Source organism: Poeciliopsis prolifica, unplaced genomic scaffold (assembly GCF_027474105.1).
Source record: "Poeciliopsis prolifica strain line A6 unplaced genomic scaffold, Auburn_PproV2 SCAFFOLD011, whole genome shotgun sequence".
NCBI classification, from domain to species: domain Eukaryota; kingdom Metazoa; phylum Chordata; class Actinopteri; order Cyprinodontiformes; family Poeciliidae; genus Poeciliopsis; species Poeciliopsis prolifica.
This window is the reverse complement of record NW_026562386.1, coordinates 14,164,232-14,182,613: the sequence shown is the minus strand read 5'-3', so window position 1 is coordinate 14,182,613 and position 18,382 is coordinate 14,164,232. Positions and strand designations below refer to the sequence as shown.

General features: G+C 40.0%; 1 protein-coding gene across 2 annotated transcripts in view; it reads left to right on the top strand.

The window, feature by feature from the left end:
- The window catches only part of pacsin3 (protein kinase C and casein kinase substrate in neurons 3), a 25,702-nt gene extending 8,394 nt beyond the window's left edge, over positions 1–17,308 (top strand). For both annotated transcript variants that reach the window (XM_055036577.1, XM_055036578.1), the window contains 9 exons: positions 3,865–3,965; positions 4,585–4,741; positions 5,129–5,364; positions 5,500–5,655; positions 8,201–8,376; positions 9,358–9,478; positions 12,477–12,619; positions 14,975–15,150; positions 15,531–17,308. In XM_055036577.1, the coding sequence (XP_054892552.1) occupies positions 3,912–3,965; positions 4,585–4,741; positions 5,129–5,364; positions 5,500–5,655; positions 8,201–8,376; positions 9,358–9,478; positions 12,477–12,619; positions 14,975–15,150; positions 15,531–15,646 (1,335 nt within the window). In that variant the 5' untranslated portion in view covers positions 3,865–3,911 and the 3' untranslated portion in view covers positions 15,647–17,308. The remainder of the gene's footprint in view (positions 1–3,864; positions 3,966–4,584; positions 4,742–5,128; positions 5,365–5,499; positions 5,656–8,200; positions 8,377–9,357; positions 9,479–12,476; positions 12,620–14,974; positions 15,151–15,530) is intronic.
- Positions 17,309–18,382: the final 1,074 nt, after the last annotated feature.

The following is an 18,382-nucleotide window of genomic DNA, read 5'->3' as shown; positions in this document are numbered from 1 at the left end:
AGAGCGAAGCCTGAATTTAGGGTTCAGTTTGGAGTATTTTTGCCACCAGCAATCATCTCTCCTCAGACGAGGAGCCTCTAATTTCACGAGCTCCACAGCTGGTTCTGTTGGCGGCAGCAAACGGGTTCAAACGGGTTCCATCTGCTGTTTGCATTTCTGGGTATTTTAAGCCTCCGCGTCGCCGTGTCCGTAAATACTGAAGCTTTTTCTGCAATGCAGCGCAGCTTCAGGGCAGGGGAGACGTTCGTTTATGTTAATCAGATTAATGATTGTGAGTTTGACACCGGAGCTCATGAGGTCCGGTCCGTCACGCCCTCTTCTTCCTCCTCCTCCTCCTCCTCACTGGCCTGACCCACTTTTCAATAAAGCAACAAGAATCTCCGTCTGCGCCAGCTTTCTCTCCCGTCCAGATTGTGACCTGGAATCGGTTCTGATCCTCTTTGCTCTTCTGATCGGCGGTGATTGTAAAATTACCGTAATAATAATTCCGTAGATTTAACTTGAAACTGCGATTCACACTGCAGAAACACATTGTGAAAAGCTCTATTGGCTTTATTCCTGCATTGATCTCAACTGTAGGTCAGTAATTACACTGCAAAACAGAATTTTACCAAGTATTTTTGTTTAGTTTCCAGTGAAAATATCTTAGTTCACCTGAAATAAGACAAAAGCCCTTGAAGTAACTGTTCAACAAGACATAGGAGCTTGTTTTAAGTAATTAAACGTTCAGTTCCACTGGCAGATTATTTCACTTGTAGCAAAATATTTTTGCCATGTTCAAAGTTAAATAATCTGTCAGTGGTGCAAGTACGTCTTTACAAGTTCTTATATTTTGCAGAAAAGTTTCTTCCGAGTTAGTACACTTAAAATAAGATAAAACTAAGATATTTCCATTAGAAAATAGACCAAAAATGCTTGATAACATTTTGTTTTTACAGTGCATCAGGCTCTTCTAGATAAATTTGTTGCCTTTACGATTCAAATGTTCAGAAATTTATTTGTAATGAAGAAAAATTGGAGGCCACATTTTGTTTTCTGTGAAATTAAAGCAAACATAAAGGCTGATTTGCTTCACAGAGAGTTGTTAGCTGACATGCTAGCCTAGCGTTAGCATGTCTCCTCTTGGTCTTCATACGACTTGTTGAGCGTTGAGTTACCTGATACTTTTGCATGAGTTACTGCATCAATGCAGCGTAGCATGGAGATCAGCCTGTGGTTGTGCTGAGGTGGAGAGGAAACCCAGGTGGCTTTGATCACAGCCTTGATGTCTGTTTTCCTCCAGACTCCCGGATCCTGATTTCAAACTGAAAAGGAAACTTCACTTTCTTCTGAAAAGAGGATTTTGGACCTAACATGAGCTAGCTAGCTTCGAATGAACATTATGAGGCAAACAACTACGCAGAGTTGGTTAGCTTTGAATACAAACTGGTTGAGCACAATAGCTAATCTTAGCTAGCTAGCTTTCAACACAAATAATAACCTGGTGTTGGCTAATTTTGGAATACAACTGAAATCAACTGCTAATCCAAGCTAGCTTTGAAAACAAATTAGCGGAGACCAACAGCTACTCTAAGCTAGTCCACTTTGAATGCAAATCATCTTTGGCAAACAGCTACCTGGAGTTAGCAAGCTTGAATACAAATGAGCTCAAGCAAACAGCCAATCTGATCTTGCTAGCTTTGGACACAAATGAGCTGAGGTCAACCGTTGAGATGAACTAGCTACGTTTTGATAACAAATTAGCGGAAGCCAACAAATAATCTGAGTCGGCTTCCCAGATCACATTAGCTGTTGGCCTCGGTCAATTTAAAGTGGCACAAAATAAAAACTGCTTTATTAAAAATGAGTGAGCAGCAGCCAGTTTAGACGCCCACACCTTTTTAAACAGCTCTGATTTGTTCATTCCTGTTTTTCTAGCTCCCTTTGATTCAGTTGCTATTAATACAAACAAACCCACTGTTGCATAATAACGATTTGTAATTTCTCCCAGTGGTTGTGAATGAGTTTTAACGTTTTGTGCCGCAGTGAGGAGCGATCCATGGTGGAGGCAGTGGCTCATCGTCAGGTTCCAGCACGTTGCAGGGAGAGGTCTCTGCAGCTGTTGGCATATTTTACACCCATCTGTGGAAAAACACCCACTGGGCCGTGGGTCTGTGAGGTTTACCCTCCGTCTCTGAGGCATGATATGTGCAGCCTGAGCTTTTAGGGATAATCTTAGATGTCACATGTCTGCGCAGATACAGACACACCTATGAGTCACGGGTTCTCGCTTGTGGTGCCACATTCTTTCTGCCGCCGATTGCTTTTGTTGTAGCAGAACTCATGAGGAGCATCCGCGTTTATTTACAGCCGCCGGCGCATTGTTCCCTGCAGATCCTCACCAAGGTTACGCTTCTGCACCGAGGCTGCTCCCAGCACCGATGCAGTTATTTACAGTGAGAGGGAGCGTTGTGAAACAACCGGGAAGTCAAGTTGAGCCTTGCAAAACACAATCTCATGCAGAAACTATTCGACTCAGACAGTAGCTTTAAGAAGAAAGAGAAACGGAAAGACTGGGAGCCTTTGTTTTTTCTATAATTGAGTAAATTGCTGCAGATTAACGTCCTGCCGCAAACTGAATAGTTGTTGGCCTCGGTTAATGTATTCTCTAAGATAGCTAGCTCATCTTAACCGTTGGGCTTAGATAATTTGATCCCAAAGGGAAATTAAGTGTCGTAGCTCATAGAAATTCAGATTATTCACAGACGTATTGTAGAAAGTGATGGCTGTTGACAGGAAAGACTTCTTGTAACTGTCTGAATTACACAGACTCTGAAGAAACCAGTTGGTTTTAAATCATTTGTATCCAAAGTTTATCAACGATTACCAACAAATATTATGTATCATCCATGCACATCAAATATATTTATCTACGTTCTGTTATTATGTTTCAAGAGCAACTCTACACAGGTCGGGTTTTAGCCTTCATTTGAAAACTCTGTGTTTTGACTGCTTTGTGGTTTTCTGAAAGTTTGGTCCAGATTTGTGGCACATAGAGGCTGAATGCTGCTTCTGTTTTTCTGCAAACACAGATATTTACTGAAGCTTAACGCCACAAGGAAAATGAACAGAAACAGAAATGCTACTTTTTCCAAAAGGATTGTGTTCTGAGCAGGGAGTAGATTAGGATTAGCGTCAGTCAAAGGCACCAGTTGTACCATCATACAGACACTAAGCTGCGATAGTCACTGTGGTGACGCTCTTCTGGTTTTAGCAGAAGTAAACAAACACTTAAGATCCCTTTTAAAATGCCTATAGCTGCCTGTTTCAATGGTTTAAACACCAAATATGCCCTGATATGCATTAATAAGCACAATCTTTGTTCTCACACTGCAAAAGAAAAATTATTACAAAGTATTTTTGGTTTAGTTTCTACTGCAAATATTACAACTGTTAGACATACATCATATAAAACATAATCAATATTTAAGTTTTTTCTCTTTTCAGTAATTTACCACTTTATTTTTTCCTGTCATATTAGAAATCACTTTAAATTTAGTGTTAAAATGTGAAAAAGTTTAACATTGTTGCAAGGAACGTTCCAGGGATATTGGATCACAGCAATTTGTTGACGATTATATTCACCTTAATGATCCTTAAGGAGTTTTAAACTGCTTGTTTTGATTGGAAAATGCCTTTTCTTTGTAGAATCTGCTGGTTTGCTTTTCAATTTAAAGCTTTTTGCCTGTTTCTTTGTTTTGAAACTCCTTCCAGGTTGATCTTTTTACGTTTTTACTGTTTAAACCCTGAGGCTCAGCATCACAGAGCTCTTACCAGGAACGTTGTGCTGCTGTTGAAGCTGTGAATCCCTTTCGTTCTGTGCAGTCTCGTGTGCCGCCGCCATCATTCTGTGCTGCAGGGCCGACACCAACATGTCTTCCAACGGAGACGTCAGCGACCTCGGCAGCTCCGACAGCTTCTGGGAGGTACGAATACAACACATTTAACATTCCTGCTGCCTTGCTTTGCTTTGTTTGTTGTGCAAAGTTCAGATTTTGCATGTTTTCATGCTTCCATTAGGGTTTCTACTGCTTCTAAAAAGGCAACCTAAGTGCTTAGAAAACCCACTCAGTCGTTAATTTGGAAGAAAATTTATTTATTTCAAAAACTTGTTTAGAAAATCGTTAAATCTCATTGCCCATGCACTGTGCCGTTACCAAGCAGCCAGAGCCTAGCTTGGCTCATAACCTAGCAACCCAAGCACATTTGGTCAGCTGGTTTTATTGCTGTATGCGCTGTACAATGGCTGCTTGTTGACATCCAGAAACCCCTCGATGCATTCCTGTTTGTGCAGGAGGCGCCACTTCTGCTTTTCAACAATGTACGGTTCTATAATTGGTCATCTGCTTACAGCCAGTTTCAGTGTAGATGTTGAGTTAGAGAGCGTAAAATCTCATGATACAAGAATGACATGCAAAAAAAAAAAGAACTTTTTGTATAAATCATAGGCGGATGCTAACCTGTTCATTACCTTTGACTTCTGGGTTTTGCATAAACTGTGGCTTCCTGATGTAATTTTATTTCTGTGTCTTTGTTCTTGTGCAGCCGGGTAACTATAAAAGGACGGTGAAGCGGATCGACGACGGCCACCGGCTGTGCAACGAGGTCGTTAGCTGCTTCCAGGAGAGAGCCAAGATCGAGAAGAGCTACGCTCTGCAGCTGAGCGACTGGTCCAAAAGGTGGAGGGGCATCGTTGAAAAAGGTCCATCATCTCAGTAGCAATGACGGGTTCAATGACAGGAATGCGCTAGTAGCATTACCGCTAAATTTTAGGGCTAAATTTTAGCTTAGCTCTTTTTGCTACCTTTGCTTCCACTAAATTAATTTTTTCTGATAAACTTATCACATTGTTTATAATTTGTGTTAAATTTCTTAAAGTAATTTTATTTTCTTTTTAGAACTGCACTGAATAGTTTGTATTGTTGGGACTGCTTTATTATTTTCTCCACTTATATTTAGTGCTTTAGGGTTAGAACAGCTAAAGTTATAGTTAACGATGTCCACCACTAATTAATGGAAACTTTTACCCTTTTTGTTCAGAAATGCGCAAAAAGATAAATCGTTAGCTTAGCGTTTTTTCCTCCAACAGGGCCTCAGTACGGGACTCTGGAGAAAGCGTGGCACGCCTTCATGCAGGCGGCCGACCGCCTCAGCGAGCTGCACATGGAGCTGCGGGAGCAGCTGGCGGGCGAGGACTGCGAGAAAGTCCGCGACTGGCAGAAAGACGCGTTCCACAAGCAGATGATGGGAGGCTTCAGGGAGACGAAGGACGCAGACGACGGGTTCAGGAAAGCTCAGAAACCCTGGGTCCGCAAGCTGAAGGAGGTGCTTCTGTCTGTCCACCCGTCCTTTCATTCAGCCACTTGCTTAAAAAACAATAATCTACCAAAAAACTCTAGATTTTACATTTGAAAGAAAAAAACGTTCCTTTCAAATGTGCATCAATCTGTGTGCATCAAGGTGGAGTCCAGTAAGAAAAGCTACCATCAGGCCAGGAAGGAGGAGTGGACCGCCGTTTCCAGGGAAACGCACGCCAAGGCTGACCCGTCCAAATCCCAGGAGGAAGTCCGCAAATTCACGGTCCGGGCCGAGCGCTGCAACCAAGAGTCCGAGAAGGTACAAAGCTGAAACGCACACACCTGGAGTCCAGTTTACTCTGCTTCAGTCCAACTTCAGTCCAGAAAGTCCGGTCCGTTTGGGGAGCTGTGAACACGCAACCGACCCAAACATAAGTGAACTCTGGTGGCAAACCTTGGTGTTGGTTTGGTTGAAGTGAACTCTTGTCTGGTTTTAATTTTTGTCTGAACCACACAAGAGGGTCACATATCAAACACAGGAAATGGACTACAGCACAGAGCATTCTGGGAAAATGCAACCAAAACAAACATGGCAGCCTTTTTTTTTTTTTTGCACAAACCATGAAGAAGAAGATGACAGGAAGTAGTTGGAGGATTATGGCGCTGCATGTTTTTTAATTACGTATCACATGAACAAGTTTATTCACTCCGGATTTTAATTGTATTGTTAAATTTCATTTAAGCACCACAAGTGAAAATTTGTGTAATTGACAAAGTTTCATTTCATAAGTGGTTGTTGGTGCAGTGCCCCCACAGGCGAGGAGGGGAACAGGCTTTTCAAATGCTTTGGTTGGTTTGACACAGAAAATGTAGCAAATATTGGTCCCCAACTGAACTGAGTCTACCGGACATGAAAACACCCTTAGCATCCCGGGAGGAGCCCCAGCCGTCCCAGTCCGGATGTGCCAGTGAGTCCAGTAAAACAAACCTGCCTTGTCTCTGCCTTTTAAAACACGACTGGGCTTGTATCGCCTTGGTTTCGGCTCGGGACAAACCCAACGGCGGGACGGAGAAACTGAAGAGAGGAAAGAATCTGATGAGTTCAGACTCGGCTTGGTGACACTTTCCCTCATCCTGACGTCACTTAATTATTCTGAAGCTAAATCACAAATGGCTGAATAGAATTGTAATTGCAGCAGTAAGAATAGGAGAGTTTCAGTCTGCAGCGGCTGTGAGCCACCACACCTACAGCCCGATAAAATGAAACTTTAAGAAGAACTCGGGTTGTTTACACAGCAACGTTTGTGGTTTCTAGCAGCATAAGGGGAATTACAGATCCTTGGCTGCACCTTTCCTCGGAGGAACCTGCTAGAGGATTTTGAAACCTGAGTGGCTATTCAAATAAACTGATATAACCACAATACTTCCCATAACAGCCACAATAAAATAAAATGGTAATTGGAAACCTCTGATCAGCCTGGCTGGAAGAAAACAAACGGACCACAAAATGACGGGTTGCATTTGATCCAGATCTTCAAATTACATTTATTATCAGACACATTTTGTGTTTCCAGTGGAAATAAAGATTTCATAAATCTATTAGTTTAGAAGAATCTGCAGAATGATCGAGTTGAGTCAAAGTATTTTAGATGTTTAACTAAAGGTGATCAAATGGACCCAAATGTGTTTTAAATGGAACCGATCATCCAGATGTTTTAATCTTCAATTTATGTGCTTATTAAAGCAACCAGTTGTTTTTTTGGTGTCTGGAAGACGAGCCACTTCAAAAATGTCCTGGCTGTTGAGTTACCTAGCAACCCCAGCCGAGCACAGACCCGTTACCTAGCAACCCCAGCCGAGCACAGACCCGTTACCTAGCAACCCCAGCCGAGCACAGACCCGTTACCTAGCAACCCCAGCCGAGCACAGACCCGTTACCTAGCAACCCTTGCGGACCTCCAGCACATTTGACCAGCTGGTCAAAGAATTATGCACAATTCTTGCTGATTGTGCAGAAGGTTTGACTTCTGCTTTTCAAGGATGTACGCATCTGTTTTCAGCCGTTTGTATTTTCGGGTGTCAACGTTGAGTTGGGGGTCGCGGCCAGCAGCGGTTTGAGTTTGAAGTGACAAACGGCCATAAAAAGACTCAAACCAGACTAAGAATTATTTTGTAATGCAAAGCCTAATATGTCACCTTTTAACTAGGGCTGGATAATAAATCAATAACAATATAGACACATGGTCAATATCAATACATCGATTGGAATATTCACTGAACTCTGATCCAGAAACGCACTGCTTTCTGGGAGATGTAGGCAGAGGAAAGACTTTAGCGGCTCCAACGCTCAGCTAGCTTAGCTGAGAGCTTGAGCCTGACTCTCTCCCATCCTTTGGTTGCCTAGCAACTCTCCCATCCTTTGGTTGCCTAGCAACAACCTGTTGAGTAACTGGCGCAGCAGCAGCTTCAGTTTTTCCACGAAAGCCTCATAACTTGCTTGAAAATAAAAAACAACAGTGTGGGTTAAAAACTGGACAAAATCAAAAACTTTTGTTTTATTTCAGTTATTTGAAACAAAAAACTAATCAATTTTCTATATCGACTGATATTGAACGTTTATATTTTTGGGGGGTTTTTGTCCAAAAATTTGCGTTTAAATAATGCTTTCAAAATAAAAAAGCAGCCATTTGCTGTGAGTTTTTATTTCGACGTTTTAAATGATTTCTAACTTTTTTATCTTGTGTGTGTGGAAATAAAAAGGTTTTCCATCACCGTAGCCGGTGTTTGGTCGCTCAGAATGACAGTGTTGTGACTATTCAGACACTTTCATTCTGAGGAAGTTTAGTTGTGTGTTTGTTTTGTAGGCGAAGGATCGCTACGCGAAAGCCCTGGAGGATCTGAACCGCTGCAACCCTCGCTACATGGAGGACATGGAGCAGGTGTTCGACCTCACGCAGGAGGCAGAGCGGAAGAGGCTGCGCTTCTTCAAAGACGTCCTGCTGGACATCCACACGCACCTCGACCTGTCCGCCAAAGACAGGTGGGAAGACGTTCACTTCCTCTGGGGCCGCCGACTCAGAGCGAAGGCATGCAGCTCCTGGTGCATGTGGGAATATGTGTGTATGTACACAGAGGTTAATACAAGACCTGAACCGTCGTCCATTAACTGTTGACCTCTGGTTTTATTTAAACAGGCTCAAGTTGCCATGGTAAAGTCCGAGTAAACAGGACAAAGTAACTTTACAGTATTTCAACAACTACATATTTTCAGCAAAGTGCCTGGTTCTGCTTTTCATGTCCTTAATCTTGATGCATTTTAAAATTTCTCTGGAGCTGTCATGTTTTCTGATGCTCTCTTTGGATTTAATCAGAAAATTTCTGAAGCAGGTGCATTTATTTAAAACGTTTAAACTGAAACCTGAAGGCCTCTCTGCTGCCCCCTACTGCATGCTTATTTTTCAGGCAGTTTCAGAAAAGGTAACAGGTGATTAAACTGTGGCTAACTTTAGATTATTGGGGTCACAACTCAAACAAAAGGGATTTTAGATTATATTTCTTTAGTTTATATGAATCTGCAAAAAAAAAAAGTCAAGTAATTAATATGGTTAATTTTTAAATGTTTTTTCTAATTTATTTGCAGTTTTTGGTTAAAATTTGCCTGATACTAGTTTTACTAAGAGTAAAACTAGTTTTAAAGTGAAACTTCCTCAGTGCTAAATAAATGCCCAGTCATATAACTTTCACCAAAAACACTTTCTAGAATCAAAGGTTTTGGAAAAATATATTGCAAAATGAAACTCAAACTTTATCATCAGGGACTTGGATAATTTTTAAGAATGTATTAAAATTAAATAGAATAACTTTAAAAGTCTTGAAAATATTGAATAAAAACAACAAATTTTGAAAAAAAGACCCCTAATCTCTTACTAAGACTTTAGAAAAGTGCAAAAAGACAAAACCTTGGTTCAGATTAATCACAGGAAGGACTTGATTGTAATGGCTTTATGGTTTTAATCAACAGCTTTAAGAACCTGCACCAGGATCTGGGTCAGACCATCCGAGCTGCCAACGATGCTGAAGACCTGCGGTGGTGGAGGAACACCCACGGACCGGGGATGAGCATGAACTGGCCCCAGTTTGAGGTGTGGAAACACACACAGATACACACACACACACACACAGAGAACTGTGAAAAATCGGGATGCAAACAAGTAATCAACTTGCAACCATTTTATTTTTTATTTTTTGATTAATGGTTGGTTAGATTAAAACTAGTTCCAATCGATTCACTAATAACATTCGCTTAGACCTTAATGTCGATGTTGTAGTTTGGCCTCCATCCAGCAGAGGGCGCCGCTGCTCAGCCTTATTAGCGCAGCTGTTGATACAGAAACAAAGATCAGAACAGAGAAGAGAAACAGTCTAAGAGTCCAATATGGGACGAAAAATCCACTTTATTTGGTTTTATTTTGAAACAAACTCTCGACAAGCTGCTTTATTTTAATAGCGCTTTATTCAGACGAACTGCATGAAGGAGGAGCAACAACAAACTACTGTTGTGCTACCTGTTGACAAAATATCAGAGGAGGTAACGGAGAAAATGTAACATGGGAAAAAAGTTTTAACATTCCTTCATATCTGTCTTTTAGTGGGGGATTAAGTTGTTTTATCATATTTTATAAATATTTCCAAGTTTAATAATGTGAAAAAAACAACATATGTATCCAGTCAGTATTTAATACAGCTGACACAAAATAATATATTTATATTTTTTAATTTAGTACATTGTAAAAGAAATGTATCTCTTTATTTAATGGAAAGGCTGTCAGCCCTCTTAATGCCAGAAAATACAAAAAATTTTAAAATGTCTGCTTATCAGTTAATCTTTAGCCGATCAATAAGATGAATAAACTTCAAATTAGCTCAAATCCCTCCAGGGGAAACGTTTAAACTAGTGGTTCAGCGGGTGTTCGGTAGTTATCTGTTCGATGAACCGGGTCTAAACCGATCCCTCCCCGTTTGTAAACTGAACGTAAATAAAGAAAAAAGTTCTGCGTCGACCCGATCCAGAGTCCAAAGTGTGTTTGTGTGCAGCAGGCTGAATATTAAACAGGTTTGCAGTGAATGCCTGGTTTTATAGTGGAGAGCATTGAGTGGGGTCAGGAATGTTGCGCACACACACACACACACACACACACACACACACACACACACACACACACACACACACACACACACACACACACACACACACACACACACACACACACACAGTTTCAGATTTATTCATCCTTCTGTGAAAATCTGCAGATTTCACCTAATTTCTGCAGACAAACATTTCAGCACAAAGACAGAAACTCCTTACAGACAACTAGCAATAATCCTCCTTAGAGGATTTTCTCCTCTGCTCCTGTTTTGGTTCCCAGCTTGTAGGCAGTGAAACATTATTCTTCTTCCTTTGTGTTTGAGGTGATTTGCAGTTTTGGTTGTTAAAGTGCATCAGGGATACGGTGACCTGGATTCCTGCCTCTCAGCCTCCACGCCTCCGACTGGGGCTGTTTTAGAACTGCAGCGTCTGATTTCAGAGAATCAGATGAAGCTGAAATGTTTACGTTTCTTCCAGTCTGTTTCCTGCTTTCAAAACACTTGAAGAGAAGATTGTAGATTACTGAAAGTGCATCATGAAGCTAAACATACTCCAGGTTTCTGGGTCTGAGTACGGCAGGTATAAACAAACATTTCTGACGCGGCCTTCTGACGCGGCCTTCTAATTTTCCAAGAAAAGGCAGTTTGTTTCTTAAACACACTTTTGACTTGTTTGAGAAATAAACTTATTTATTTCTAGCAAAAATATAAACAAAATAACTAAAAAATGTCTTAGAACTTAGATGTAAACAGACCATCTGACAGACCAAGATTAGATTAAGTTAACTTGATCTAATCTTGCAAATAAAACAACATGGTTAAAAAAAATTCTTATTGTCGTCATAGAGGACATTTGATGAGCAAAACACATCAATATCACTAGTTTGGTTGCAATTCCAAACTTAAGTATATTCTAACTGCCTAAAGAAAAATGCTAAACTGGAGCTTATGATTTACAGAAAATTCAACATAAATGGCCACAGCTTCAAATTTGTGCTAGTAGCTCTGGAAAAATAAAAATCTCCTACAACTTGGATATCAGGGAAAGTTAATTCAATCTGATCTTACAAGTTCAAAATGCGGTAAAACAAAAATATCCTGTTGTCGTACCAAACAAACAAAAAAACATGTCCAGAGGGAGAAGTTGGCAGGGAGAGACGGACCGCTGTCCCCAGAGGAATCTCCCAGTGTTCCCACAGAGCTGCCGCCATGCAGACAGAGGCCCATTGTTCACAACACACACACACGCACACACACACACACACACACGCACACGCACGCGCACACGCACACACACACACACACACACACACACACTCCAGCAGCCTTGCATTTCGATCACTAGGAACAACCTCACCTCTTTATCTGTCTGGAATTCAGATGTTTCAGCCTAAATCTGTTCTGATTTCAGGAAACATTTTCACACTTTAAAATTAACATTTTGCTTGTTTTTCATTTTGTCTCAATTGCTTCTAAAAGAACGACCTACACACATTTAAAAAAAGGAAAACAAATATCCAGCTGTTTTCTTGGCAGTACGTCGTTCTCCTGACGTTCTCCTCCGTGAATTTCCATGGCAGCCATCTTAGTAGGCGGATGCTATGACGATAATAAACAAGAAAGCTTAGAACCAGCTCTTGTTCCGATCTAAACTAACCTTCACATGTTGTTCTTGTACCTGGAGGCACATTTAGTTTGTTGCACACACCTCCTTCAGAGCGAGACAATAAAACCGGCAGTAACTTCATCCGGAGCTGCTCCGTTTCTGCCCTGTTATTATAGCGGGCGTCAGAGACTCGGATCTCTGCTGTTGTTTGGCTTCGATTCCCCATTACAATGAGAAGTTGATCATCTTTTGACTTTTCTGCAACACAAATTAATTGAACATTTGCACTAAAGTGCAGAGTAAAAAATATATTTTCATTTGAAACATAAAAATCGGGTAAAACGGTGAATAATTTGCTGACCTGACAGAAAAAGTGTGTTTATGTGCAGGAATGGTCTCCAGACTCGAGCCGCTCCATCAGCAGGAAGGAGCGAGGAGGAAACTCTGAGGAGAACGTCGTCACCCTCACCAACATCGTGTCGTCGGGTGGAGGAGACGCACCTCCCAGCCCCATCACCATGGAAACGGGCAGGTGGGAAAATCACCTGAAGTCTGGTTGAAACCACAGAAATCTGCAATGGCTTATAGAAACGCCAGGCCAAGCGCTGCTGTTCTTTTTATTAGAAAAATTAATAATGCAAATAAAAAGTGATTTATTTTTTTAAGTTAAAGTCAGATTGCAAGCGTCTCTGTTGCTCTGGGCGTTTCACTGGCGGAGCAAATTTATTTAAAAGATAAGTTTATAGTTCATGCATTTAAAGCATAAACTGAAAAGCTGGCGGCTCTGCTCCGGCTGCGCGCCTGTTTCCACTCAAACTGGACACAGGCTGACGTGTGTGGATATTTACATCGACCCCCTGAGAGGAATTATGTCTGTTTAGAGAACATCAAGGTAAGATGTTCTTCAAGTTGGGCAACCAAAACAGTTTCTGTCTATTGAAAAACTTAACAGACACGAAATGGAAGAGCTACTAAAGCCACATTAGCAGCAGTAATTAAATAATCCATTCGTTGAGCTTCGCTGTGGTTTTCACTCCTCATGCAGGGCCGGTCCAAAGCTGTATGAGGCCTGGAGCTGAATTTAACTGGGGGGCCCCTTTTGTTGCTAAAAACATCTCCAATAGTTTCTGTGTTGGATTTAATTTGTCAATTCAACATCTTTTAATACAAAAACACGGTGGACCGTCGGTGGGCCTCCTCAGGAAAAACCCTGAATCTGATCCGAAAAACCCACAAACTCAGACTAAACGTTTAGGCCGGGCTGCAACTAACGGTTATTTCATTAATCAATTATTCTGCCGATTAATCAAACAAAACAAAGGCACTTTCTGCAGAATTTTTTATTTAGCTGCTAAACATTTTAATGCAATAAGAGAAATGCATAAAAAGATGCAAAAAAACAAAATAAATTTGTCGTTTTTAAGTAAGAAATATTTTATTGCCTAAAATGAAATGCATTTGTTTAGAAAACCCTGAATCGTTTATAGGAAATGATGCATGTGAAGCTTGTAAATATGAGAAGTTCAGCCCATTTAGCCTGAATAAACGGTGCAGCACTGATCTGCTGATTATTATTTGGATTAATAATTTATTAACATTTTAATAATTAAATAGAAAAATATGTTTTTTACAGAATGTGAACCGGGTCAAGATGAAACTCGAGTTCTGGGTACAAAATATTTACAAACAATAATGTTTTTTATCTTGAATGAGAATATTTTATTAGTTTTACAGGAATTGAAACTGACAGAAAATGGCCTTTTTTGAGTCTGATCGTTGAATAAGTTGGGCTGATTAATCGTTTCCATCCTAATGAGATTGTAGGTTTTGTGAATTGAGTGAAGGTTTAGTTGCCCAGGTTTCCTCAACATGTTGGATTGCAGGACGTCTCTGCAGTGGATTTCTCTCTCTGCTGCAGACGGCGCAGTTAGAGCTGCTGATCTCCAGGAAGGTGTGAATCAGTCTGAGGTTGGATTTGATTCACTGTTTGCTAATAAACTGCCGGTTAAAACTGATCCAAACTGGGAGTTTTCCCACTTCGTTTTAAGGAGCTCAGCTTTACATCCTCCCAGTTGGATTTAAGAGTCGGTTGTAGCCGCTGCTGTTGTCGTTGTGTAAAGTTTTGAAACGACGCGTTTCTGTGGGCTGTTCAGTCCAGACGTGAACAGAGACTACAATTATCCCTGAGCGTCCTGAGGGCGTGTGAGAGAGCCTGCGCCTGTTAAACCTCCCGGCTTCCCTGGAGGTTTGTAAACCAACAAAACGGCGTCTAATGAGAATCTGTGTCCATGTTCTGCCCTCTCGCTGTTTCAGGATGAAGATACAAGTCAGATATGCGCCGTGTCAAATTTAAGAGCTCTGAATGTTGGGAGAATCGTGCTGTCAGTCTATTACAAAATTTAATCAGATTAATCACTTTAATGCTGTGAGTAATCGTTATTAATCACGTTGGCGAACTTGTACAGTGCATGCTAAATAAAAATCTGCTTTGGTCCCCAAAAAGTCTTGAGCCGGCCCTGCATGAGTCAGAATAACCAGATTTGTATCCTTTAGTGACATTCTGTTATTAAATAAATTAGGTTAAATGGGAAAATCTTGCAGAATGTGCCAGTTTCTAAAACCTGGTTAATTGTTGGAACAATTGATTTTTATAACATTTAATCATAATTTTTAGAACATTTTAACTCATGTAGAGTAAAATGTAAACTATTTAATTGATTTTGGCCTCATTTCAGTTTCCACATCTGAGCCTTTAAAACTTGTGGTTTTTATTTTTTGGCAGGAAGTTTGTGTTGCAGCTTCAGTGCTGCAGGTAAACTCTGGATCTGGAGTTTTTCATGGGTTCTCTGCTTGACGTTTGTAGTTTTTGTGTCTCGGTCCCATCCAGGGTGAAGGATTACTCGTCGGACTGGTCAGACGAGGAGAGTCCCAAGAAGGTTTTGGCGGTGAACGGCGTCAGGGAAGCGGAGGACAAAGAGGAGGAGGAGCAGGCGGAGGGCGTGGCGGTGAGAGCGCTGTATGATTACGCGGGCCAGGAGGCCGACGAGCTCAGCTTTAAAGCAGGTATGAACCCAAACTAACAGACTTTTTACCACAGAGACTAATCTAAAGATGAATTTCTCAAAAATCGTCAAAGAGTTAACGTTTTTTTGGTGTCTGGAAAAAGAGCCGTTTCAGTTTTGGTCAGCTGCTTTTGCTGCTTTATGTGCGTTACAATGGCTGCTGGAAGAGACAAATTGTTTTATTGTGGACTTGCCACCCGGAAACCTCTTGTTGGCTATGCAGGATGCTCCACTTCTACTTTTCAAAGATGTATGGCTGTATAATTGTGCATCTGTTTGAAACATTTTCACATACGAGTGTAAACGTTGAGTTTGTTGAGCTTATTTGGATTTAAAGTGACAGGACACCCCAAAACGTCTCATTCTTTTCTTTTCCTTCAGGCGACGAGCTGATGAAGCTGGGTGAGGAAGACGAGCAGGGCTGGTGTAAAGGACGGCTGAGGAGCGGCCAGGTGGGCCTTTATCCCGCCAACTACGTCCAGGTCATCGCTTCTTGATGGTCCCGCCCCCTCTGGTCAACTGAGCCAATCAGAAAGCTGCACATGACCCGTTAGGAACAAGTGGAGGCTTTCCGTCCTGACCCGAGCCCTGCGGTTCTTAAAGTCTGTTTTTCTCATCGGAAAGAGGAGGACAGAACTACAATATCTGTCAGCAGAGTCCTTCAACGCTAGCAGGAAAACCACGAGTTTCTGATCGGATCATTAAACACGCAAAAGAGGATAATAAATCAGCAAGAGACGCATCAAAACTGGATTTTTCTTTTCCGTTTCGTCATATTGGATCATTTCTACCAATTTAGAAGAAAGGATAAATCAAGGCTTAAGGCTAATTAGCTTAGCTTAAAAAATTGTTAAGCATCTCTGCTAACTGCAAAATTGTGTGAGAAGCTTTAATTAGCAAATGTTCCCATTTCCTCACATGCTCAACATGTCTGTGTATGTTTCTTTCCAAAGTTAGCCAAAGTTTTTCTGAATCCAGCGCCTGGTGGCCATCAGTGGTACTGCATGTTCAATATCTTTTGAAAGGAAAAATAATTTTTTTACATTTGTAACAAGTTTATCAGTCAGTATTTTTGCTTACAAAAGGTTGAAGCCAGAACAATTTTGATTTAGAGAATTGAGATAAAACTTTATGTAAATAGAAAAATAAAACGCACCATGCTAACTATGATGAAGCATTTGCTGGAAATGTTACTTGTTGGTTAAATACCTGAACTCTAAGGTCCAGCTGTTTGCTTGACCTTCTTTTTAGATTTAAAAAGTCTTAAAACATGAACATTTCTGATACCTATAAAATGTAAGATATTGATTACTGATAACTAGCTCACATAACCCCATTTAAAAATAAAAACCTAAGAATTTCCTTCTAAATGAAAAGCCAAACTACAGAGTGTCAGTGCCTTAGATGAAGAGGCCAGAAATGTGAGTCGCCCCCCTGCTGGTTGACTTGTGAAACTACATCCTATAAATCCACAACACCGCTCCTTGTTTTATATATTTTTTAAAATGTACGGTAAATACGTGGCACAGGTTTTTTGTTACTCTGACCTACCAAACTGTAAATGTCCAGCACCGCCCTTGTGTTAGACTGTGGAACTACATCCTGTAAACAAACAGCGCCGCCCTTCGGTTTGGCCAAAGAATTGCATCTTTATATTTCCGCTGCTCTGCTGTTGAACGGACAGAAGAAGAAAAAACATTATTTGGACTCCTGAACATAAATTAGACTTATTTTTAGCTTTTTGGGTTATTCTGATTTTTGGATGCAACATTTTCTTTGTTTTTTAAAAGAAGAATTATAACAATAGAAATTTGTTTATATTCTATATAAATTGTTGCCACTTCTTTGTTAGATTTTTTTATATTGTTTATTTTCTTTTAACTCTTCCAGTTTCTTTCTAAAGTCTGTTTGGCTGTGAAAACAACAGTTTGACCTCAGTCACATGAAATGAGTTGAGATTTTGCTATAGTTGTTCTTGGGGTTTGGTTTTCTTGTTTAAGTTCTTGTTTGTTTCTGAGGAGTTTTCTCCATCCTGCTGATCCGAGCGTAGCTACAGCTAACCTGCATAAATGTTTAAATGCTAATAATAAGAGATTTAAACGCACCTGTAGCATGTACAGCTTCAAGTGGGAGAAATAAACAACACGAAACTTTTCAGACTCTTATTGCCAAAAGTTTGTTTTTGACATTTTCATCTCAAACGTTTAAGTATCTTCACTGCATTTTATGTGACACAGAAACACAGTGATTCATAGATGTGAATTTGACAAATAAGGATTCAGCATTTTGACTTTATACTGCTAAATATTTGCAAAGTGTGGCAGTTATTTTTATTCACTCAGATTTTGACTCCTATGGCAAAAAAATTTGGGTGCCTTTTTTTAAATAGTAAAATCAACAATATACTTTTTTTTTGGTAGAATAAGGATTTAAAAATTGTAGATGAAATATAAAAATGTATTTGATTAAAATTGGGTCAATATTGGTGGTTCTAGTTGCTCCAAAATTAAGACGAATGCAAAAATTGTAATGTTTAATATTACAATTTTAATATAACATTTTAGAAAAGTTATATTAATATAAATGTATTATATGTATCTGTAAAAAAAACTAATTCCCTAAAATGTGAAAAAGCATCCATCTTCATTAACTAATTATGATAGCAGGTAATGGGTGGCCACCCAAAATCCTTCATAACACCATAAATGGCCCATGGACCTCAGTTTGGACATCCCTGTTCTACTTTGATTTCTTCTATTTAAGTTGATGGAAATTTTAAGTCAGTAAATCCTTAATTTTGATAAAAAAGTCCAGACTATTTTACTTGTGTTTTAATGTCTGAAGCTGATCTTTTATTTATTCATGTCTGATTCTGTAATTTCAGGAGCTTTTAATTAGTTATGAGTCACCGAGTAATTTCACACACTGAGAAATTGTAATTATTTGTGTTTCAGACCAGTTTTAATGGAGTTTTTCTCGCGTCTCTCTGGCATTTGTTGCAGTTATAATTCCACAGCGCCTCCTGTTGAGATGCAAATTTGTGTTGCATCCAGGATTATTCTGGATATGAAGTTGGGCCCTTTCTGCAGATATTATTTTATCACTTAAGTTTGTTATGCAATATTAGAAATACTTAAAAAAATACATATAATAAATTAGAAAATTAACATTTTATTGCCTAAAATGCAGCATTTTATTATTTAGAATCTTTTTTCTAAATAAAGATTCTCAGA